General features: G+C 44.7%; 1 protein-coding gene across 8 annotated transcripts in view; it reads left to right on the top strand.

The window, feature by feature from the left end:
- The window catches only part of RAP1GAP2 (RAP1 GTPase activating protein 2), a 233,298-nt gene that overhangs the window by 152,822 nt on the left and 57,415 nt on the right, over positions 1-23,061 (top strand). For 7 of the 8 annotated variants that reach the window (XR_013446056.1, XM_036097956.2, XM_036097959.2 and 4 more), the window contains 5 exons: positions 7,920-7,955; positions 12,846-12,890; positions 13,600-13,632; positions 14,019-14,231; positions 15,414-15,517. Coding sequence is in view for 7 of the 8 variants with exons in the window: in XM_036097956.2 (XP_035953849.1) it covers positions 7,920-7,955; positions 12,846-12,890; positions 13,600-13,632; positions 14,019-14,231; positions 15,414-15,517 (431 nt within the window). In the remaining variant the exon portion in view is untranslated. The remainder of the gene's footprint in view (positions 1-7,919; positions 7,956-12,845; positions 12,891-13,599; positions 13,633-14,018; positions 14,232-15,413; positions 15,518-23,061) is intronic. The other variant, XM_078068051.1, reaches the window with a different exon arrangement.

The raw sequence follows: 23,061 nt of genomic DNA, 5'->3' as shown, positions 1-23,061 counted from the left end.
GAGTGATTTGTTACACAGCAGTAGAGAACTAACACACTTGACCTTCCAAGCCAGAAGTGCTTCTTGCCTCCTCTGACCACTGTGGCACTGGTCAGCTGTGACATAGGCCTGGGTAGCTTTGTCTCTTAAATAAGATCAAGTACCCTGGAAATTGGGGCCTTGCTTAGAACTTCCAGTGTCTAGCCCATGCCTTGCAGGTGCTTAATCATTTGGGGTTAACATTAAGCCATACAAGGTCATTGTCTAAGAGCACACAGATTTTTTTTTTCCACACAGAAGATTTTTTGATTGCCAGTCTGCATGGATAACAGAGTAAGCTGGATATGGGGGTGATTCAGGAGGGCCTCAGACTGGAATCCACAGAGCCAAGGTTAGACCCAGAAATGAACTGGCCTGAATCCAGGGCCTTTTGTGGGCACCAAAGTCAGCGTACTTGTATCCCAGGACACCCTGTGATGAAGATGGGGAAGGGCCTGGAGCAGGGGTTGAGAGAAGCAAAGAAAGCGATGTCACAGCTTACACTTACGTATTGAAGTCTTTTTTTTATTTTTAAGATTTTATTTATTTATTTATCTAAGATTTTATTTATTTATTTGACAGAGAGAGACACAGTGAGAAAGGGAACACAAGCAGGGGTAGTGGGAGAGGGAGAAGCAGGCTTCCCGCCGAGCAGGGAGCCCGATGCGGGGCTCGATCCCAGGACCCTGGGATCATGACCTGAGCCGAAGGCAGACGCTTAACGACTGAGCCACCCAGGCACCCCTATGTGTTCAAGTCTTAAAAACTATTGCTGGGTAACCAGTTACTCCAAAAATAATTTATAGTTGTTACAGAAAATAAATAAAATACTGAAAGGCAAAAAGGAAAAAAGAATTATCCTTAACCTATAACTTATTTTGCCATTTATCCCTCAAGTTATTTTTTTTTTTTTCTGGATGAGTGATGTGTGTATTCACATGCAGACCTATATATATCTGTATTTATACATACATATATATGTGTATATATATATATATATTTTGTATCTGTATATCAGTATCTGTAAATATCACATAGGAGATACACACACACACAAACACGATTTTTATATTTAATTGAAAAAAATGGGATCACCTAAGCTCCATTTTTCTCACAGTGCATTGTGAATCTTTGTTTTGCATAATTAGCGTAGATCTCCTCTCATACTATTTTATTGTAGGGGCATAATCTCATGCATTATTTACTCTTTCTCTCACTGGTGGGTACTTTGGCTGTTTCTACTTTTTTTTTTCCTTTGAGATTTTATTTATTTGAGGGGAGTGGAGAGAGAGAGAGAGAGAACATGTGTACGTGCGCCCATGAGATAGGGGGTGGGGCAGAGGGAGAGAGAGAAGCAGATTCCTTGCTGAGCAGGGAGCCCTGAGATCATGACCTGAGTGGAAGGCGGACTCTTTTTTTTTTTTTTTAATTTTTTATTGTTATGTTAATCCCCATACATTACATCATTAGTTTTAGATATAGTGTTCCATGATTCATTGTTTGTGCATAACACCCAGTGCTCCATGCAGAACGTGCCCTCCTCAATACCCATCACCAGGCTAACCCATCCTCCCAACCCCCTCCCCTCTAGAACCCCCAGTTTGTTTTTCAGAGTCCATCATCTCTCATGGTTCTTCTCCCCCTCCGATTTCCCCCCCTTCATTCTTCCCCTCCTGCTACATTCTTCTTCTTCTTTTTTTCTTTCTTAACATATATTGCATTATTTGTTTCAGAGGTACAGATCTGAGATTCAACAGTCTTGCACAATTCACAGCGCTTACCAGAGCACATACCCTCCCCAGTGTCCATCACCCAGTCACCCCATCCCTCCCACCCCACCCCCCACTCCAGCAACCCTCAGTTTGTTTCCTGAGATTAAGAATTCCTCATATCAGTGAGGTCATATGATACATGTCTTTCTCTGTTTGACTTATTTCGCTCAGCATAATACCCTCCAGTTCCATCCATGTCGTTGCAAATGGCAAGATCTCATTCCTTTTGATGGCTGCATAATATTCCATTGTATATATATACCAAATTGGAAGGCGGACTCTTAATTGAGCCTCCCAGGCGCCCCTGGCTGTTTCTACTTTTTTGCCTGTAAACAATGTTGCGACAAATATCATTGTATAGGTGCCCAAATATTGCATTAGGGTAAATTTCTTAGAGTGGGTTTATTGGACCAAAATATGTGAACATTTTTTTTTTTGGAAATATTTTATTTATTTATTTGTCAGAGAGAGAGAGAGCACAGGCAGAGGGAGTGGCAGAGGGAGAGGGAGAAGCAGGCTCCCTGCTGAGCAGGGAGCCCGATGTGGGGCTCCATCCCAGGACCCCAGGATCAGGACCTGATCTGCAAACAAATGCTTAATGGACTGAGCCACCCAGGCATCCCATATGTGAACATTTTTAAAGCTGTGGACACAGAGCACCAGATTGCCCTTCAGAAAGGTTGTACCAGGTTCACACTTACCTACAGTCCCTGTATCCTTAATGCCGTTATCCTTGCCAACCTCGGGTTTTCTTTTTAATCTTGGCCAATCTGACAGATGAAAGATGTTATCTTATTATCTTAATTTCCTTAATAACTAGGGAGGCTGGGCATGTGCCATGTCTTTTCTGTTCATTTTATTTTTCTCCTTTAGCAAATTGTTCACATCTTTTGCACATTTTACTGTTTCCCTTACAAAACGTATTTATTTGAAATTTAATTATGCAAGTCATGTAGGTCTGCGTGCTTGTGAAGTAGGCCATATGTAAAGCATAAACCCCCTTTACTTCTCCCACTCCCCCTTCTCAATATAATTGCTTTTTGACAGTGAGGCATATTCTTCCATATTATTTTCTAGGTATTTATATACATATAGGCAACCTTTGGTTTTATTTTTATAAAAAATGGGATCATATTCTATGTGTTCTCCGATTTGTTCTCCTCCCCCCTTAATGTATCTTGGAGAGTGTCTCATGTAAGCAGTAACTCTGTTGCTTTCTTTTGAATGGCTGCATAGTTTATTTGAAACAGCTTTATAGAGATATAATTTATGTAGCAAGGTCACCAATTTAAAGTGTATAATTCAATGGTTTTTCACATATTCACAGAATTGTGCAACCATCACAATTGAATTTAGAACATTTTCATCACCTCAAGAGGAAATCCTAGTACACCTGAAACTAATATAACATTGTATGTTAACTGACTGGTATTAAAATGAAAAAAAAAAAAAAAAGAACAAGAAACCCTGTACCCTTTCGCATCATCCTCCAAATCTCCCATTTCCTTTAGCCCTAGGCAACCACAGATCTACTTTCCATCTCTATACATTTGCCTTTTCTGGACATTTCACATAGATGGAATCATAATACATGGCCTTTTGTGTTCTGGCTTCTCGCACTTAGCATAATGTTTTCAAGGTTTATCCATGTTGTATGTAGCATGAATATATACATCGTTCTTTTTTATGGCTGAATACTGTTCCACTGTGTGGATATACCATAATTTGTTTGTTCATGAGTTGATGGACGTTTAGGTTGTTTCTACTTTTTGGATGTTATGAATATTACTGCTGTGAACTGTTGGTGTGTGATTTTTTTTTTTGTGGACATATGTTTACAATTCTCTTGGGTTATATACCTCGGAGTGGAGTTGCTGGGTCAAATGGTAGCTCTATGGTAAACTTTTTGAGGAACTGCCAAACTTATTTCCACAGTAGGTGCACCATTTTGCATTCTCATTAGCGGTGTGTGAGGGCTCCGATTTCTCCACATTCTCACCAGCACTGGCTCTTATTTCTGTTTGGTTATAGTTATTCTTGTGGGTGGAAAGTGTTTCTCAGTGTGGTTTTGATTGACATTTCCCAATGACTAATGATATTGAGCATCTTTGCATGTGCTTATATATTTGTACATATTTTTTGGAAAAATTTCTATTCAAATCCTTTGCTCATTTTTAAATTATCTTTTTATTGGGGCATCTGGGTGGCTCAGTTGGCAAGCCTCCAATTCTTGGTTTTGGCTCAGGTCTTGATCTTGGGCTCCTGGGATCCAGCCCCGTGATGGGCTCCCTGCTCAGCATGGAGTCTGCTTCTCTCTCTCTCCCTCTGCCCCTAGCCCCACTCATGTACACATTCACTCTCTAAAATAAAAAATCTTTAAAAAATTATCTTTTTATTGTTGAGTTGTAAGAATTCTTTATTCTAGATACAAGTCCCTTATCAGATATAGGATTTGCAAATATTTCTCCTATTCTGTGAGGTTGTCTTTTTGCTTACTTGATAGTATCCAAGTTTTTAATTTTGGTGAAGTCTAATTTATTGGGTTTTTGTTGTTGTTGCTTATGCTTTGGGTGTCCTATATAAGAATCCATTGCCAAATACAATGTCACAAAGACAGACCCCTATGTTTTCTTTTTTTTTTTTTTTAAAGATTTTTATTTATTTATTTGACAGCAAGAGAGGGAACACAAGCAGGGGGAATGGGAGAGGGAGAAGCAGGCTTCCCACTAAGCAGGGAGCCCGATGTGGGGCTTGATCCCAGGACCCTGGAATCATGACCCAGGCCAAAGGCAGACCCTTAATGACTAAGCCACCCAGGCACCCTGCTCCTATGTTTTCTTCTAAGAATTTTGTAATTTTAGCTCTTACACTTAGGTTGTTGATTAATTTTCAGTTAATTTTTGTATATTGTGTGGCAAAAGGGTCCAGCCTCATTCTTTTGCACGTGGCTATCCAGTTTTCCCAGCACAATTTGTTGAAAAGACCCCATTGAATTTTTATTCCATTGATCTGTAGGTCTATCCTTCTGTCGGTGCCACATTATCTTGATTAAAAACGTTTTGCTTTGTAGTGAGTTTTGAAATTGGGAAGCGTGTGTCCTCCAACTTTGTTCTTTGGTTATTCTGGGCCCCTTGAGTTTCCATGTCAGTTTTAGGATCACCTTTTAATTTCTACAAAGGATTCAGCTAGGATTTTGATAGAGATTGCATTGAATCTGTAGATCAGTTTGGAGGGTATAGTTATCTTAATCATACTGACCTTCTAATTGTGATCATGGGATTTATTTCCATTTATTCAGAGCTTTTAAAATTTCTTTCATCATTGTTTTGTGCTTTTCATAGTATAAGTTTTAATTTCTTTTGTTAAATTTCTATCTAAGTATTTTATTCTCTTTGATGATGGTATTGTAATTAGAATTGTTTTCTTAATTTTAATTGTCCATAGATAATATATAGCAATACAATTTATTTTTGTATATTGATCTTGTGTCTTGCCTCCTTATTGAACCCATTTATTAGTTTTAATAGTTTTTTTAGTGAATTCCTTAGTATTTTCTTTTTTAAAAAAATAAATAATTTAGAGCGCGCCAGTGGGGGGAGGGGCAGAGGTGGGGGTGGAGAATCTCAAACAGACTCTGCACTGAGTGTGGAGCCCCATGTAGAGCTTGATCTCCTGACCCTGAGATCACGACCTGAGCCAAAATCAAGTGTCACTGAGCCAGCCAGGCACCCCCTTAGTATTTTCTATATACAAGATCATGTCATCTCTGAATAGAGATAGTTTCACTTCTTACTTTCCAGTTTGGATGTCGATTATATAGTTTTTCTTTTTCTTTTTCTTTTGCCTAACCGTTCTGGCTAGAACATCCAGCACAGTGATAAATAGAAATGATGACAGTGGTTAGTTTTATTCCTTATTTTATGGACAAAGTATCTGGTTTTCCATTAATAAGAATATTATTACCTGTGGTTTTTTTGTAGCTGCCCTTTATCATGTTGAGGAACTTCCCTTCTATCTAGTTTATTGTTTTTTTTTTTTTTCTAATTTTTAATCAAGAAAGTGTTTGGAATTTTGTCAAATGCTTTCTTTATGTCTGTTGAATTGATGATATGGTTTTTGTTTTTATTCTATTCCTCTGGTGTATTATAGGCATTGATTTTTGGATAAACCAACTTTACTGTAATCCGGATCACCAGGTCATGATGTATAATTCTTTTTTTTTACGTTGTTGGATTTGGCTTGCTAGTGTTTTTGAGAATTTTTGTATCTATATTCATAAGCTATATTGGTCTGTTATTGTCTTGTGATGTCTTTGGTTTTGTTGTTGGGGTAATACTAGCCTCGTAGAATAAGTTGAGAAGTGTCCCCTTTCCTATTTTAAGAGTTTCTGAAGAATTAGTATTAATTCTTCTTTAATGGCAGAATTCACAGCTGAAGCCATCTGGACCTGGGCTTTTCCTTGTGTAGCTTCTTGATTACTAATTCAGTTTTTTTATTTATTATAGATCTTTTTAGATTTTCCATTTCTTAGAGTCAGTTTTGGTAGTTTGTGTATTGCTAGAAATTGTCCATTTCATCCAAGCTCTTTAATTTATTGGCACCCAGTTGTTCATACTATTGGAACGTAGCTCATTGTAACCAAACAGTGCTGCAGGGAACATCCATCCTTGTGCTCACACGGAAGCGTGTTTATAGCACAGATCCCTAAAAGAGGAATCACTGGGTCAGACGTCTGCACGTGTAATTGTTGATTGTTTCTGTCCTTTTGTCCTCTTCCTGCTCATCTTTCTAGCCTTATTGATTTGTGTAAATTCTTTCCGTCTAGGAATCTTGGTCTCCTGGAGAATGGAGTTGGTAAGGGTGCACAGAGCCAGTGGGAAGGATAGGTTCAGGAGCTGTGTGTTTCACAGCTGCTTCTGGGCAAGGGTGCTCGATGTGGGTGCCTGAAGCTCGTCCTCCACGCTGCATGTTCACACGGGGGGTTTCCAGACCCTGGGACCTGAACCGCTGGGGGTCGGAGACTGTTACCTCTGACGGGCCAGCTGTGGTCTGGGGGGAGCTCATTTTAAGCCCGGTGACTCCACAAAGGTCCTTCCCATGGTGATTCTCTCTGGGAACTCTGCGGGCAGGGGGCTCCAGGTAACTCTGGCCCATTGCTGCCTGCAGAGGGAGGGAGGCATGCTCTTGCTACGCAGGAAGAAGTGACAAGGACCTCCTTGTTTTTCATCATCACAGCTTTCTTTCTTTCCTATTCATCTGGGGACTGTGTGCTGGGTGCTCATTAACCCATGGCTTGCCAGGGCCCAGATGTGGGCAGTGACATGAGGACAAGAAAGTGTAGCTATTTTTATGGATGGGGACGTGGGGAAAGCGCTGAGAGGTCTCTGTGCGTGTTTGTTAGGGTAGAGCCTCTAGCCCCTCACCCCTCTGTTCCACTTCCTTTTTCTGCTTTTTGCTTTTACCTGGAATTTACAAGGGGGGCACCAGAGCAGGTTAAATGTTTGGACTTACATAGTTCGAGATTTTTAGAATCATCTCTCCAGGTCCCTGGAGACTCCAGTTCAGTGGTTTCCAGGCTTTGCTCACAAGCTCTTAGGGCCCCAAAGAGATTTTGGGGGCAAGGGGCCGGGGCAGGCATGTTAGGAGCTCAAGCCCCCAGGGGGGCTCTGCTTTCACTGGCTTTATATGTTGGAGTTCTAAGTGAGATGGCAGACCCAAGGGCCGTGTTGCCACAAAAGGCGGAAGACTACCTGTGTTGGGCACCTTGGCCCCACCGTTGGGCTGAGAACATCCCAAACAGGACTCCTCCTGCAGGCTGAATCCCGGGGCTGACAGGTGTCTTAGGGAACTTGGCTTTTCCCCGGGGCCTCACAGGCTCCTCTCTCTTGATGGAGACTGAGTGCCTGCTCTCCCCAGGGACATTTGCCAGCCTGGACGCGTGTCATTTTTTCTTTTGTTGTAGGGGGTGTTCTGGCCCTCCAGCCCTGCAAAGGCAAAATCAAATGACCTTCTCTCTTGATCCAAATGACTCTTGTCTCCGGGGAAGCCCTGGGCTAGGCTTACAGACAGTTGGTGAGGAGACTTTCTCAGCAGACCTCCTGGCTGACGCGTCCTCTTTGTGTCTTTCAGTCGGCGGAGTTCTTCGAGATGCTGGAGAAAATGCAGGTGAGCATCCCCAAACGGCTTCGGTGGGGAGGCTGAGCCCTGGGTGGGGGGCATGCTGCAGTGACCGTGGGGGCAACACCACCAGGCAGAACTTGGGAGCCTTGGAGGGAGGGGCAGAGAAGAGAGAACTCCCAGTCTGCTGGCTGGGACTACCTCGGGTCGTTTTTGTGGTGAGTGGCACCGAGGATTCTGGGAAGGCTCCTGCCTGAAGAAGGGGAGTAGATAGAAAGCAGAAGTCCTCCAGCAGAGCAGATGCGGATACCATAACCCCACAGATGTGGGGAGGGCTTGAAAGGGTCCATTGTTCCTGGAATGGGTGGGAAAGAAAGTCTGAAAAAGGAAGCCCTTTCGTAGTGGAGGTCATCTTGTGTCTGGGAGACAGAGCTGAGGGGGAGAGACCCACTGGGGGTCAAAGCCGCACCTAACGCTCATTAGCACAAGTTCCTTCCCTTTTCTGAGCCTCTGGCTCCTGTTTTTTGTCTATTCACAGTACCATTTTCACCTTCCTCCGACACCAAATGTGTGGTGGTTTCTCCCCCACCAAGCAATTCTGTGACACCAGCTGGGTGTCCTACAGTAAACTCCACTCTGACCCTGTCTGCCCAGAGAGCATGTCCGATCCCACAGGGCAAGGGCTCTGCCTCACAAGACCACCTCCCCCCCACTTCAGATGCCATCATCACCAGCAGGCCGTAGATTTGAGGTTCCCTTGGCCCCCTGCTCAGGTTCGATTAATTTGCTAGCATGGCTCACAGAACCCAGAACCACTTACTTCCTGGATTATCAGTTTATTATAAAGGGATATAATTCAGGAACAGCCAGATGGAAGAGTTGTAGGGGGCCAGGTGCTGTGGGGCTGGCCTCTGGATATATCACTCTCCCTGTACTGCCATGTGCTCACCAACTGGAAGCTCCCTGAGCCCATCATTTGGTTTTTTATGGAGGCTTCACTGCGTTCTGCAGGATTGATTCACCCCGCAGCCCCTCTCCCCTCCCGGGAGGTTGGAGAGCTGGGACTGAACGTTCCAAGCCTCTAATGGTTCCCCTGGCACCCAGCTCCATCCTTAGGGGTGTCCCCAAAGACACCTCATTGACAAACTTATGAATAACATTAGGGCTTTCACCTTTATAGCTCTGGAGCTGTTTCAGAACTAAGGACAGAAGACGAAGTATTGTAACAAAAGATGCTCCCAAATGTTCCCATTGCTCTCATCACTTAGGAAATTCAACAGGTTTTAGGAGTTCTGTGCCAGGAATGGGGTGAAGACCAAAATATTTATTATTACAAACCATGCCACAGCCCCTATAAATAATAATTAAAATACCTGCATACACAGTTGTTGGGATGAAATGAGATAGTGTATGTAAATACTTGCTAGGCACTGCAGAAAAATCAGTGTTCGGAATGGATTTGGGGGCCTTTCTAATCACCCCTCACCGAGGGGCCAGGGCTCACAGGTAAGAACTGCTGCCCTGGGAAATAATGGGGGGAGTCCAGAAGTCTTAACTGATACAGGTGGGAAGGATGGGAAGAAGATGTTGATAATAGCACATGTATTTTTTTTTAAAGGTTTTATTTATTTAGAGAGCGTGAGTAGAAGTAGAGGGAGGGGCAGAGGGAGGGGGAGAGAGAATATCCCAAGCGGACTCTGCGCTAAGCAAGGAGCCCAATGCGGTGCTCAATCCCACGACCCTGAGATCATGACCTGAGCCAAAATCAAGAGTTGGACGCTTAACCGACTGAGCCACCCAGGCGCCCCTAGCCCATGTATTTTAAGCACTTTTCTCAGCTCAGACATTGACGAGTGTGAGTTCCTTTCTTCCTGGTAAAGCCCACAGGAAGCAGCTCTATTATCATCATTGTCCCCTTTTCACAGGTGGGAAAACTGAGGCACAGAGGTCTTACTTAAAGCACTCAAGCGCTCGTGGCTAGTAAGCAGCTTCAGAGCCGGAGGCTTGGCCATTGTGTTATGATGCTTTTTGCCCTAAGTAGATGCTCCAGGCTCAAGGAAGGGGGATTCTGTGGTAAGGTCTGGAAGCGCTGGGGGAGAGGCAGACAGGGTGGCTCTGCAGTCCTGAGATGCAGGTGGAGCTGCTGAGGTTCTCACAGGGAAGCCAGATTGCCCTAACGGTGGGGGGGGGGGGCGTTGGAGGGGACAATACTGCTGTGATGGTTGTGCCATTGTCACCAACAAGTTATTAAGATCCTCCTCCGTGCCCAGCACTGTGTGGACCACAGACTAATTCTGCGTACATTTAGGGACCTTAGTCAAGCTATGGAAAGAGGATTGGCACGCGCTTTGACAGCAAGTGGCGGGAGGTAGTGTGTAATTACAAGCTCAGCTGCCTGGAGTAAAGTGGGGATTCTCACCCCGAGCCCATGGGGAAGCTGGCAGGGGATTTGCGGCTCACCCTGCCTTCACTTCATTTGTTCCCACAACCCACCGGTCCCTCGCCCCCTGCGGGAGACCCCTGCCTCCCCCACAGAGCGCTCTCTGAGCACATAATTCAGCCTCACTTGACTGGCCTCCATTGTTTCTGTTACTAGACTGCTGGGCTTGACTTCTTAACCAGATTGGGACCCTCTTGAGGGCGGGGATCTGGTTCCTATGCTCCCTCTGTATGTTCGTGGCAGCAGACATCCAAGGGTCTGCCTATTCCATCTCCGTTGAGACTGCCAGGGGCTGAAATCAAACTTCCCGGGGTTTAGGTCCCTCCCTTGTGCCCCGCTGGACCCCAGCCTCCGAGAGGCCCACAGTTTCCAGCTCCTCTGTATGTACACAACTCACATATGGGGAAATACTGGGAGTGAAGCAGGTGGTGTGGTGTGGCCAGATCCTGTCCTTGGGTGTGGGTGCCACCTCTTCTCAGGCTGTGGCTGTGGAGACTGGGTCTCAGAGCCGTCAAGTGCCCAGGGTACTCTGTGAGTCGTGGGGAGCTGAAACTCAGATCCGGGGCTTCCCCCTCCCCCGAGAGTGGAGGAATTGGAAGAAGGGCACAATCCCTATGATATGGACTAAGTATACAAGATTTGGGTCCGTTTGGTCCTGGGTTCAAAGTCTTAACCCTGACACTGTCTAGCTGAGTGTCCTTGGTCAAGTCTCTCTACCTCTCTGATCCTCTATTTCTTCATGGTAGGGAAAAGGGGAGATAATGATAATGCCTATTGCAAAGGCAGACACAGAGCTGGGTGGTGGCTCTGTCAGAGAGGGACGGGGAAGGGAGGAGGTTTGCTTTCCTGCCCAGGTGCTGTTCCCAGGTAGGGGTGACTCATGCAGGACAAACAAAACAAACTCCTGACATCACCCCCCTCCCCATCTGCCCAGTTTGCTTCCCTGGACAGGGTCTGCCGGGCCACCCAGGTGGTTTTCTCCCTGTGTGGGGAGAGGAGCACCTGTCCAGTGGGAGGGGTCCTCCCACGCCCTCCTGAGCAATGCTGCAGGGTGACTCAACCCCGAGAAGTCCAGAGAAGCCGAAGTCTAAATCCGACTGAGCAGGAGCCCTGGGCTCAAGGGCCTGTGGGATATGATCATGCACTTGGACAGCCCAGCTTCAAATCTAGGCCCTGCTACTCACTAGCTGTGCAACATCAGAAGCAGCCTGCTCCTTGTACCTCAGTTTCCCCTTGATATAAAGGTGCTGGGGGCTTCATAGGAGACAACAGTGGGAAGGTGCTAAGGAAGCTTAAAATCCCCATGTTATGATTAGGATGGTCTCACTGGGGAGGGTATGTGTTCTGGTAAGCGCTGTGAATTGTGCAAGACTGTTGAATCTCAGATCTGTACCTCTGAAACAAATAATGCAATATATGTTAAGAAAGAAAAAAAGAAGAAGAAGAATGTAGCAGGAGGGGAAGAATGAAGGGGGGGAAATCGGAGGGGGAGAAGAACCATGAGAGACGATGGACTCTGAAAAACAAACTGAGGGTTCTAGAGGGGAGGGGGGTGGGAGGATGGGTTAGCCTGGTGATGGGTATTGAGGAGGGCACGTTCTGCATGGAGCACTGGGTATTATGCACAAACAATGAATCATGGAACACTATATCTAAAACTAATGATGTAATGTATGGGGATTAACATAACAATAAAAAAATTTAAAAAAAAATAAAATGATTAGGATGGTCTTCTCTCCTAGTTGTCCCACCATTTCATACCCTTGTTTAATTTATTCAAACAGTCTAATTTATTCAGTCGTGTGCTCCCCTCTTGAAAAAAAACCAATTAAGTCCGATCTTGACCATAGGACCACTGGACAAGGCACAGCTTCCCAGAAGCAAATGAGCCCCAGGCCCCCTGCCTGTCACCTGCGGGTCTGCACCCTGAGGAGGGAGAGGAGCTATGGTGGCACCAGTCCAGAGTGCTGGCTTTGACACCATTCAGATGTGGGTCCCTACCCTTGCCCCATACTTGCTGGTTCTGAGGGCCTGGCAGAGAGATTTCCGTGCCAGGATGACAACACTGCCTGGTAATATTGGTAATAATGACCTATAACAAAACTAGTCCCTCTTTCTAGGGCTTAGCACATCCTGCACATTTAACCTTTTCCACAATAGTAGCTGCTGTCACCGTCCCCGTTTTGCAGATGGGAAGACTGAGCCACAAAGGTTTGGGACTTGCCCAAGGTCGTAAGTGGCAGTATTGGGATTTGAACCCTGGTGCTCTGGCTCGAGTCTATGCTCTTCCCTGCCTGTCCTCCTGCCTTACTTGGAGCTGCCGTGAGGACTGAGTGTGACAAGGTGTGTGATGTGTAAGGACCCCGCACACATCCGCTGTTGCTGTTATTACCAACCCTAACAAGGCAGGTGTTTGAGAATCCCAAGGGAACCCTCCATTTGGCCCCTATTTTATGACCTTTTCTCTTTCATGGATCCTCTTTTCCTTGTTTCCACAGGGGATCAAGCTTGAAGAGCAGAAGCCGGGCCCCCAGAAGAACAAGGTGGGCTGTGTGGATGAGGTGGCAGCCCGGTGGGCCTGGCAGGGGGACGGCCGGCGTGCTGGGGTCTGTGGTCTTCCATCTGCCTTTCACCAAGAGCTCCTTAAGTGGTTGTGCCTGTGTTCACTGGTGCACGGTGGGCAGCAGCAAGGCCCTGACTTGATGCCTTTAGGGGGCAGCCTTGGCGTGGAAGGCTGGGGTGGAAGCCTCGGGTGAGACCTAAGGCCTGTGGCTCAGCCTAGCTCTTCTGTACCTGCTTCTGCAAACAAACCACACATGGCATTTCGGGGTATCAGGCTTTGGGTCCAGTGATCCTCAGCTCTCAGCTTCAGTTTCTTTTCCCAAGGCCGAGGGGTACGGCTCATCACTTGGAGGTCAGCTCTTTTGCCTGAAGGCAGGGCTGGGTGGGATCAGGGGTCATCTTCCTGTTAAAGCTTCCTAAGGGGTGAAGCTGACGTCATGCAAGGCATGAAATTCAGAGCCTTTGTGTACTGCATTCAGGTTCTGTCAGTTTGGGGAAGCACTCAAGGGAAGCCAGATCCCAGCTGCCTCTCTGCTGTTCTTCATCTGGTGTTCTCTTTGCTGCTCTCTCAAAGCTCGGGCACAGCCTGCCAGGCACTCCCACCCCCCGACCTGGGAGAATGGAAAAACAACCCTCAACTTCACGGGCACTGCTGGGTCTAATGGCAGCCTTATCTGGTTTGTCTTGCAGGATGACTATATCCCGTACCCCAGCATTGATGAGGTAGGAGCCCCCTAGCCTCACCGTAGCCTGCCCTGGGTCTCATCTCTGGGGTGGGCTGGGCAGCTGGTGGTGCTGAGGACCCTTGCCCCACCCCACGTGGGCGAGAGCCTCAGACCTGCGGTTTTACCTTTGTGGCCTCAGTTTTGCCATTTCTAGACGGGGTGCTGATCGAAGCCTTGCAACTCTGGTGCTCCAGGGTCAGTGAAGCTGGGAGATGTTGTTGGGCTTAAATTTGGGGTTTGTGTTACTGTATTTGGCCTCAACTACAGGGGTCTCCACCTTGGAGCAGTTCAGAGGTGGGGGATACCACCACTGGCACCCCTCCCTTACCCTCCCCCTGTAGAGCCAGGGCTGGCCGAAGTGCAAGACCTTCTCTCTGCCTCCAGGTTGTGGAAAAGGGAGGCCCGTACCCCCTGATTGTCCTGCCCCAGTTTGGGGGCTATTGGATCGAGGACCCAGAGAACGTGGGGACGCCGACCTCCCTTGGCAGCAGCATCTGTGAGGAGGAGGAAGAGGACAGTGTCAGCCCCAGCACGTTTGGCTATAAGCTCGAGTGCAGGGGTGAAGCCAGGGCCTACCGCAGGCATTTCCTGGGGAAGGTGAGGCTGAGGGCCCTGCACGAAAGCAGCTACGGGCCGGGCAGGGAAATGCACCTGACCCGGCCTCCTCCAGCATCCCTGTCTCCGTCTCTCCTCCTTCCTGGGCCTGCCTCCTCCCTAGGGCCTGCCGCTGTCCTGCTGTCCTGGCTGGGGAAGTGCAACTAGCTCTGCTCCTGGGCGGGGGGACAGGGTGTGCAGAAGTCAGGAAGGCTCAGTGTGATGGGTCCTTGGGGGCACCACTCCCAGCAGATGTTCTCGGAGGTGATGGGATGGGTAGTGTTGGGGGGTGAAGAAGGGTGAAGGAGAAAATGTGTTCTCACGCCTTGGAAGTCTTTGTCTCCATCTAAGTAGTCAAATCTCTCCTGTCCTCACTCCAGCAGGTCCCCAGGGCACTTGTACCAGATGAGATGAGCCTCTGATTGTTTACAAGTGGCAAAGTCACATTTCTTTAAATATATTCTGCTCTTCAGACTTGCCTGGTTTGGAAGTCCCGAGGGCAGGTTCCAGAAGTCTCCAGCCTAAGGCAGTTTTGCAGAGTCTCATCTGCATTGTTCAAATGCAGATTCCAGGGCCCCACGCTGATATGGCAGGTCTGGAGTGGGCTCCCTGAGCCTGAGGGAGGCCCGCTCTCCAGAAGACCTCCTAGCTCCCCATGCGTGGAGGAGCCAGGGTGCCTCCCAGCTTTATTCCTGCAAATGGTCTGAATCAGCCAGGGCTGCTCCCTGGGAGCAAGGAAGTGGATGTGTGGGGTCCTTGGAGAAGAACTTGAGCATCAGCGTTCAAGGTGGGCTTGAATGCTGGATTGGTCACTTACTGGTTGTGTGACCCTGGGCAGTTTCGTAATCTCCCTGGACACTGGTTTACCTATCTGTGAAATGGGGATGATGATATCATCTCCCCCATAAAGTTGTGGTCAGGATTAAAGGAGTCAATGTGTGTTAAGTCCTTAGTCCATTGCCTGGCACATCCCAACGCCGGGGCCATTGGAATCTATTCCTGTGATCTTGCTCCTTCCCCCTCATCCTCCTTCCCCCCTCCTCAGCAGCAGCAACCACAGCAGTAGCATCCTTGTCTTTCCTCCTCCTTGCTGCGGGGCTTCTTGCTCCTGGTGAAGGAGGTGATTTGGGGGGCCATGTCTGGAAGGTCCCCTCCTCCCTGTTAATACCTGATTTCTGTTTCTAGGATCACCTAAACTTTTACTGTACTGGCAGCAGTTTGGGGAACTTGCTCCTGTCCATCAAGTGTGAGGAGGCGGAGGGCATGGAGTACCTTCGGATCATTCTCAGGTGGGGCTCTGCACCATTGGAGGCCACACCTCTAGTGGCAGGGACCCAGAAATACCAGTCTGACCAGTCTGGTCTGGGTGTGCTGGGGGGAATAGACCGGCTGGAATCCTGGGGCTGTGTTCTGGTCGCCAGGCCAAGAGACCAGGTGTTTATGTCAGCCGGGGGATTGTGGGAGTCAGAGTGGTATCCTAGTCTCAAGGTCACCTAGGCCATACCCCCACCTGCCTTTCTGTCTTGTGGGGGTATGGCTCTGAAGGAGTTTGGAAGGAAAACTAGAGCTGGCTTGTTCTGAGCTACAACTCCACATCGTCCTGGGAGAGCGTTTGCCAGAACGCTGCCTGTGGTGTGCATCCCGTCGGGAAGATAGATCCCAAAGCATCTGTGTGTGTGCTGGGTTCCCCGAGATGGAAAGATGTTCACAGTGGGAGCACTAATTTACAGCTAAGCCAGGCTAGCTCTCTCTCCTCAAGGGCAGGAGCTAGAACTGGTTTCTGTTTTGTTCGACTAACATGTTTTGTAAAACCTCCTTTGTACCAGGAAGTGTAATAGGTGCCGGGGATGCAATGATGACTGAGTGGTGGTCTGTTTTCTAAAGGCTTCTGGTCTAGTGGGAGGAAAAAAACAGAGGATTTTAGTATGTGTCACAGGTATTATTTTAGTGATATGCACAGGATGCTGTGGGAGCACAGAGTCTGTGTCTCATTTATCTCTGTCCCTGGTGCGCTGGTGGAAAAGCCTGGAAGGCCAAGTGTTAGTGCTTAGCAGAGTGCTATGAACCTGTCAAGCTCTCAGTATATAGTTGTTGAATCTAGCTGGAAGTCCTTGATGGTATTTGGAAAAAAAGTGATAACATTTTTTTCTGCCCAAATTTTGAGATAGGTATGGGAGGGAGCAGGGGTACATAGCTGTGCTGTGGGAGAGGGGTGTGTGTGTGTGTGTGTGTGTGTGTGTGTGTGTGTGTGTGGTACAAGGAAGTTGTCAGCACCCATCCAATCTTGGTTTTTTATTAAGAAAGGAAGCAGTTTTCTTTACTGAAGTTCACTTGGCTAGAAATCATATTTGCAAGGCAAGGAGAAGTTAACTAAATTGTTAGAGCAAATTTTTTGAGGGAGTGATATGTGGATCCCCAACTCCAAATAGGATTTCGAGCTAGGTGAATCTCTGTAAAGAAAATTATTTCCTTTCTTAGTAAAAATCAGACTTAGATTGGGTAGGATTTCTGAGTAAGATGATAATTGAACACAAGGATCTAACTCCTTTTTTCCAATATTATATCCTATCTGAAATACTGCTTCAGAACTGAAAACTAGAGAAAGATGTCAAGAACACAACACACACTTTGAATATTTTAAGAAATAATTTACGGGGCAGTTAGGACTATAATGTAGATGATATTGAGAGTTGAAATCCAGCTCACCTTCCTTAGACAGCAATGTAACATGGGGATATATGAAATTGGAGATTCTGGGAGGGTCTTGTACTCTTTAGAAGTGAGTGTGAGCCCTGGAATAGTCAGGAGTCTTTCCACATGGAACCACTTTTGTTGTTTTGGGTCAACAGCATTTGAAATCAATCCTGGAGAGCCCAAGGGCAAGCTCAAATGTGGCTCTCCGAAATAGAAAACCAGTGAGTAGGGTGGCAGGAAGAAGCCATACACCAGCTAGGAAGTTGGACAATCACATCATGTACTTGGGGTGATGGCCAGGCCAAATTGAAAACCAGACATGAGAAAATTGGCCCCACAGCTTTAGAAGCTTTACCAGACACAAGAAATTATACAGAGGTGAAACTCCCTTGCTGGCAGCGACTCTTGTCCCAGCATCTTCCTCGTTCCCTGTAGGCTTCTGGATTATTTAATTGATGTCTTAAGATAACCAGCTCTCCAGTTTATGCTCTCTCTGTGTGTGCTGTGAGAGTAGCCAAGAGGAGTCTATCCACTACTGGACATGAATAACAAGCCTGAGCAGATTTCTTCTTTTTCAAGTCTGGATATAAAGAAGAAGTAGGAAAAAAAAACCCTCACAGGTCAGGGAAAGAAAAGATTCTGCATCTAAAAAAGCATGACCTAGCATTTAGAAGGTAGGGAAATGACCAAATTTTAGGAAGGATTTACTACAGAAAGCCAAGTAAAATTTATTTATCTATTAAATTTGTATTTTCAGCAAACTTCCAGAAAAAATAAACTGTATGAAAGAAAAGACAAAAGATAAAATAGGACAGCAGAATGAGATGAAAAAGTTGCTGGCTAAATTAAGGAAAGAACATAAGAAAACTAAAAATGGCCAAAAAGAATTTTAAATGGTTTTACAAGCAGTAAAGAGCAGAGTCTACTTGGTGGAAAACCCAGTTAGTAATATTGAGAGCAAGTTTAAGAGGCTTTCACATAATTCAGAGGAAAACACAACTCTAAAATGATGAGCAAAATTATAATGAATATGGAGGATAGTGAGCAGGAATTAAACATGTGGATAATTGATGTTCTTAAGCTGATTGAAGATTTACTCTGCAGATCAAAATGACTCACTCAGTATCAGACAAAATCAATGAAGGGAAACTAAAAAGCTGGACATATTTTGATGAAAATGTATTCCATGGATATAAAATCACTGGTAGAATGAAAACATTCCAAAATAAAGGAAGATAAAGAAAACATTAATGTATAGAAAAAGAAAATAAACATAAAATAGAAGTAAGTCTGAGTACATGTGATGTATAATAAATATAAATGAGTGATATTATACTATTAAATAGCAAAGATTCTCAGTTTGAGTCATCCCTCCACCCCCCACTAATCAATCAATGTATATGTATTTTATTAAAGAAAGTAACTCAGTATATTTAAAAAAAAAGTGTTGAGAAAAAGTTATAGCAATCAAATACAAAAAGGTAACACAGTTGGCATATTAATATGAAAAAGTAGAATTTGAGGCAAAAAAAAAGCAATCAGTGTGACAAAAAGGGCTATTATCTATCCATAAAAGATAAAGCCTTGTTCAGTCAGGGCTTAATATGTACCAGACTTTGTTCAGGGATGGGGCTAATGTAAGCAATAAGCTCATCTCTTGTTACTTGGCTACAGAAAACATTCACTACATATTAGGTATTCTTATTCCTGTTCTCTCACTTATTTTCTTCTTATGGACATGAATTATTTTATTTTAATTTTTTTAAAGATTTAATTTATTTATTTGACAGAGAGCGAGAGAGGGAACACAGCAGGGGGAGTGGGAGAGGGAGAAGCAGCCTAATGACTGAGCCACCCAGGCGCCTGGACATGGATTATTTTAGTCTAGTGACGGTGATCCAAAGATAGATGGTATGAGAGAACTGAAAGAAGTTTATAAGAGCTTGAATGTGGAATGTGTGTCTGCATGTGTATATGTGTGAGTGTAAGTAAGGTTGAGAGGTCATGCTGGAGAGGTAAGGAAAAGTTAAATCATGTATGGACTGTGTTTAGGAACTTAGATTTTCTTCTATGAGCCAGAGGAGAGCTCCTGAAAGGGGAATATCATGATATGATTTATACTGTAGAATGATCACTGGCTAGAGTAAGGAGAATGTAATGGGTGGAAGGCAAGGCCAGAAGCAGGAAGATGAGTGACAGGTTGCTGTGATGGGTCAGCTATTATCATGTGATTAGACAGGCCACCAGGTTGCATAAAGTGTATGCAACCAGTTCTGATGGGAACTGGACCAGGGTGCCTTGCACTGAGGATAGAGAAAAATGGATGGAAAGTTCCAAAACACCCAGGGAAAATTGACATTAAGAAAGACAGCTGAGGGACGCCTCGGTGGCTCAGTTGGTTAAGTGTGCCTTCAGTTCAGGTCATGATCCCGGGGTCCTGGCATAAAGCCCCACATCAGACTCCCTGCTCAGCAGGGAGCCTGCTTCTCCCTTCCCCTGCTCGTGCTCTCACATGCTCTCTCTCTCAAATGAATAAATAAAAAAAATCTTAAAAAAAAAAAGCTGAAAACAACAAATGAGAGCTGGTTTTATTGCTGATGAGATGCAAATAATGGTATACTTTCAAAATGACTTAAATATATTTAATATCTGAAGAAAATAATGAATAGCATCTATAAAAGTGATAATAAATTATGATACAGTGAATGAATGGAAATGAATCAAGAATGGATACACCTGGGTACAAAATGAAAACAATTGGAATTATTGGAAATAAAACAGTTGAAGTTAAAAACCTCAATACATGGGATAAAATCTAGTCTAATATTGTCTGTTCAGAATCAAAGTGTGAATCTGTGCATTGGAAGATAGTCTCAAAGAATTCATCCAGAGCACAGCACAGATGGAGTGATGAAATACATGAAAAAGAAGGAAGATTTGTGGATAATAGACTGATAGGTCCCAGCATTTGTCTTAGAGTCTCAGAAGAAAGAGGAGAGAAGCCAGTGGAGAAGAGATATCCGAAGAAATAATGGCTGAGAATATTTTAGAACAGAAGAAAGCATGCACTGGGGTGCTGAACATGATTATAAAACAAAGCAATACTAAGGGACACATCAAAGTGAAGCATTAGAACATCAAAGGGAAAGAGAACATTTTAAAGCTTCCTAAGGATAAAGTCACTCATCTATGAAGTAGTGACAGCTGGGCTGAGATCTGACTTCTTATCAGCCACAGGACAACAGGACAGTATCTTTAAAATGTTGGAGGAAAGAAAGAAAGGAACGAAAGAAAGAAAGAATCCTTTAACCTAAAATTCTATACCCAGAGAAGCTATCGGCAAAGACAAAATAAAACTTGTTTTCAGACAAAAAAATGAAGGGAGTGTACCACTCACAGACTCTCCCTGAAAGAATTACTAAAGGATGTACTTCAGCCAGAAGAAAAGAGAAACCAGGGGTGCCTGGGTGACTTAGTTGGTTAAGCGTCTGCCTTCGGCTCAGGTCATGACCCCAGGGTCCTGGGATCGAGCCCCACATCGGGCTCCCTACTCAGCGGGAAGCCTGCTTCTCCCTCTCCCACTCCTCCTGCTTGTGTTCTCTCTCTTGCTGTCTCTCTCTCTCTCTGTCAATTAAATAAATAAAATCTTAAAAAAGAAGAACAGAGAAACCAAAAGAAGAGATGCAATTAAAAAGTGGCCAGAGTGCCTGGGTGGCGCAGTCGGCTGAGTGTCTGACTGTTGGTTTTGGCTCAGGTCAGGGTCATGGGATCGAGTCCCGCATTGGGCTCTGCGCTCAGTGAGGAGTCTGCTTGGGATCCTCTCTCCCTCTGCTCCTTCTGCTCATGTGTGTGAGTGCTCTCTCTCTCTCTCCCAAAATAAATAAATCTTAAAAAAAAATAAAGTGGCATTTTCAGACCACAATGCTTTGAAACTAGAACTCAATCACAAGAGGAAAGTCGGAAAGAACTCAAATACATGGAGGCTAAAGAGCATCCTACTGAAGAATGAATGGGTCAACCAGGAAATTAAAGAAGAATTAAAAAAATTCATGGAAACCAGTGAAAATGAAAACACAACTATTCAAAATCTTTGGGATACAGCAAAGGCAGTCCTAAGAGGAAAGTATATAGCAATACAAGCCTTTCTCAAGAAATAAGAAAGGTCTCAAATACACAACCTAACCCTACACCTAAAGGAGCTGGAGAAAGAACAGCAAATAAAGCCTAAACCCAGCAGGAGAAGAGAAATAAGAAAGATCAGAGCAGAAATCAATGAAATAGAAACTAAAAGAACAGTAGAACAGATCAACGAAACTAGGAGCCGGTTCTTTGAAAGAACTAACAAGATTGATAAACCCCTGGCCAGACTTATCAAAAAGAAAAGAGAAATGACCCAAATCAACAAAATCATGAATGAAAGAGGAGAGATCACAACCAACACCAAAGAAATACAAACAATTATAAGAACATATTATGAGCACCTCTATGCCAGCAAATTAGATAACCTGGAAGAAATGGATGCATTCCTAGAGATGTATCAACTACCAAAACTGAACCAGGAAGAAATAGAAAACCTGAACAGACCTATAACCACTAAGGAAATAGAAGCAGTCATCAAAAATCTCCCAAAACACAAAAGCCCAGGGCCAGATGGCTTCCCAGGGGAATTCTGCCAAACATTTCAAGAAGAATTAATACCTATTCTGAAACTGTTCCAAAAAATAGAAATGGAAGGAAAACTTCCAAACTCATTTTATGAGGCCAGCATTACCTTGATCCCAAAACCAGACAAAGACCCCATCAAAAAGGAGAATTACAGACCAATATCCCTGATGAACATGGATGCAAAAATTCTCACCAAAATACTAGCCAATAGGATCCAACAGTACATTAAAAGGATTATTCACCACGACCAAGTGGGATTCATTCCTGGGCTGCAAGGTTGGTTCAACATCCGCAAATCAATTAACGTGATACAATACATTAACAAAAGAACAAGAATCATATGATCCTCTCAATAGATGCAGAAAAAGCATTTGACAAAGTACAGCATCCTTTCTTGATCAAAACTCTTCAGAGTATAGGCATAGAGGGTACATACCTCAAGATCATAAAAGCCATCTATGAAAAACCTACAGCGAATATCATTCTCAATGGGGAAAAACTGAGAGCTTTCCCCCTAAGGTCAGGAACGCGGCAGGGATGTCCACTATCACCACTGCTATTCAACATAGTATTGGAAGTCCTAGCCACAGCAATCAGACAACAAAAAGAAATCAAAGGCATCTAAATCAGCAAAGAAGTCAAACTCTCACTCTTTGCAGATGATATGATACTTTCTGTGGAAAACCCAAAAGACTCCCCCCCAAAACTGCTAGAACTCATACAGGAATTCAGTCAAGTGGCAGGATATAAAATCAATGCACAGAAGTCAGTGGCATTCCTATACACCAACAACAAGACAGAAGAAAGAGAAATTAAGGAGTCAATCCCATTTACAATTGCACCCCAAACCGTAAGATACCTAGGAATAAATCTAACCAAAGAGGCAAAGGATCTGTACTCAGAAAACTATAAAATACTCATGAAAGAAATTGAGGAAGACACAAAGAAATGGAAAAACGTTCCATGCTCATGGATTGGAAGAACAAATATTGTGAAGATGTCAATGCTACCTAGAGCAATCTACACATTCAATGCAATCCCCATCAAAATACCATCCACTTTTTTTCAAAGAAATGGAACATATCATCCTAAAATTTGTACGGAACCAGAAAAGACCCCGCATAGCCAGAGGGATGTTGAAAAAGAAAAGCAAAGCTGGCGGCATCACAATTCTGGACTTCCAGCTCTACTACAAAGCTGTCATCATCAAGACAGTATGGTACTGGCACAAAAACAGACACACAGATCAATGGAACAGAATAGAGAGCCCAGAAATGGACCCTCCACTCTATGGTCAACTAATCTTTGACAAAGCAGGAAAGAATGTCCAATGGAAAAAAGACAGTCTCTTCAACAAATGGTGTTGGGAAAATTGGACAGCCACATGCAGAAGAATGAAACTGGACCATTTCCTTACACCACACACAAAAATAGACTCCAAATGGTTGAAAGACCTCAATGTGAGACAGGAGTC

The sequence above is a fragment of the Halichoerus grypus genome, chromosome 2 (assembly GCF_964656455.1).
Source record: "Halichoerus grypus chromosome 2, mHalGry1.hap1.1, whole genome shotgun sequence".
NCBI classification, from domain to species: domain Eukaryota; kingdom Metazoa; phylum Chordata; class Mammalia; order Carnivora; family Phocidae; genus Halichoerus; species Halichoerus grypus.
Note: the sequence above shows the minus strand (reverse complement) of the source record. Positions and strands in the feature narration are given on the sequence as shown.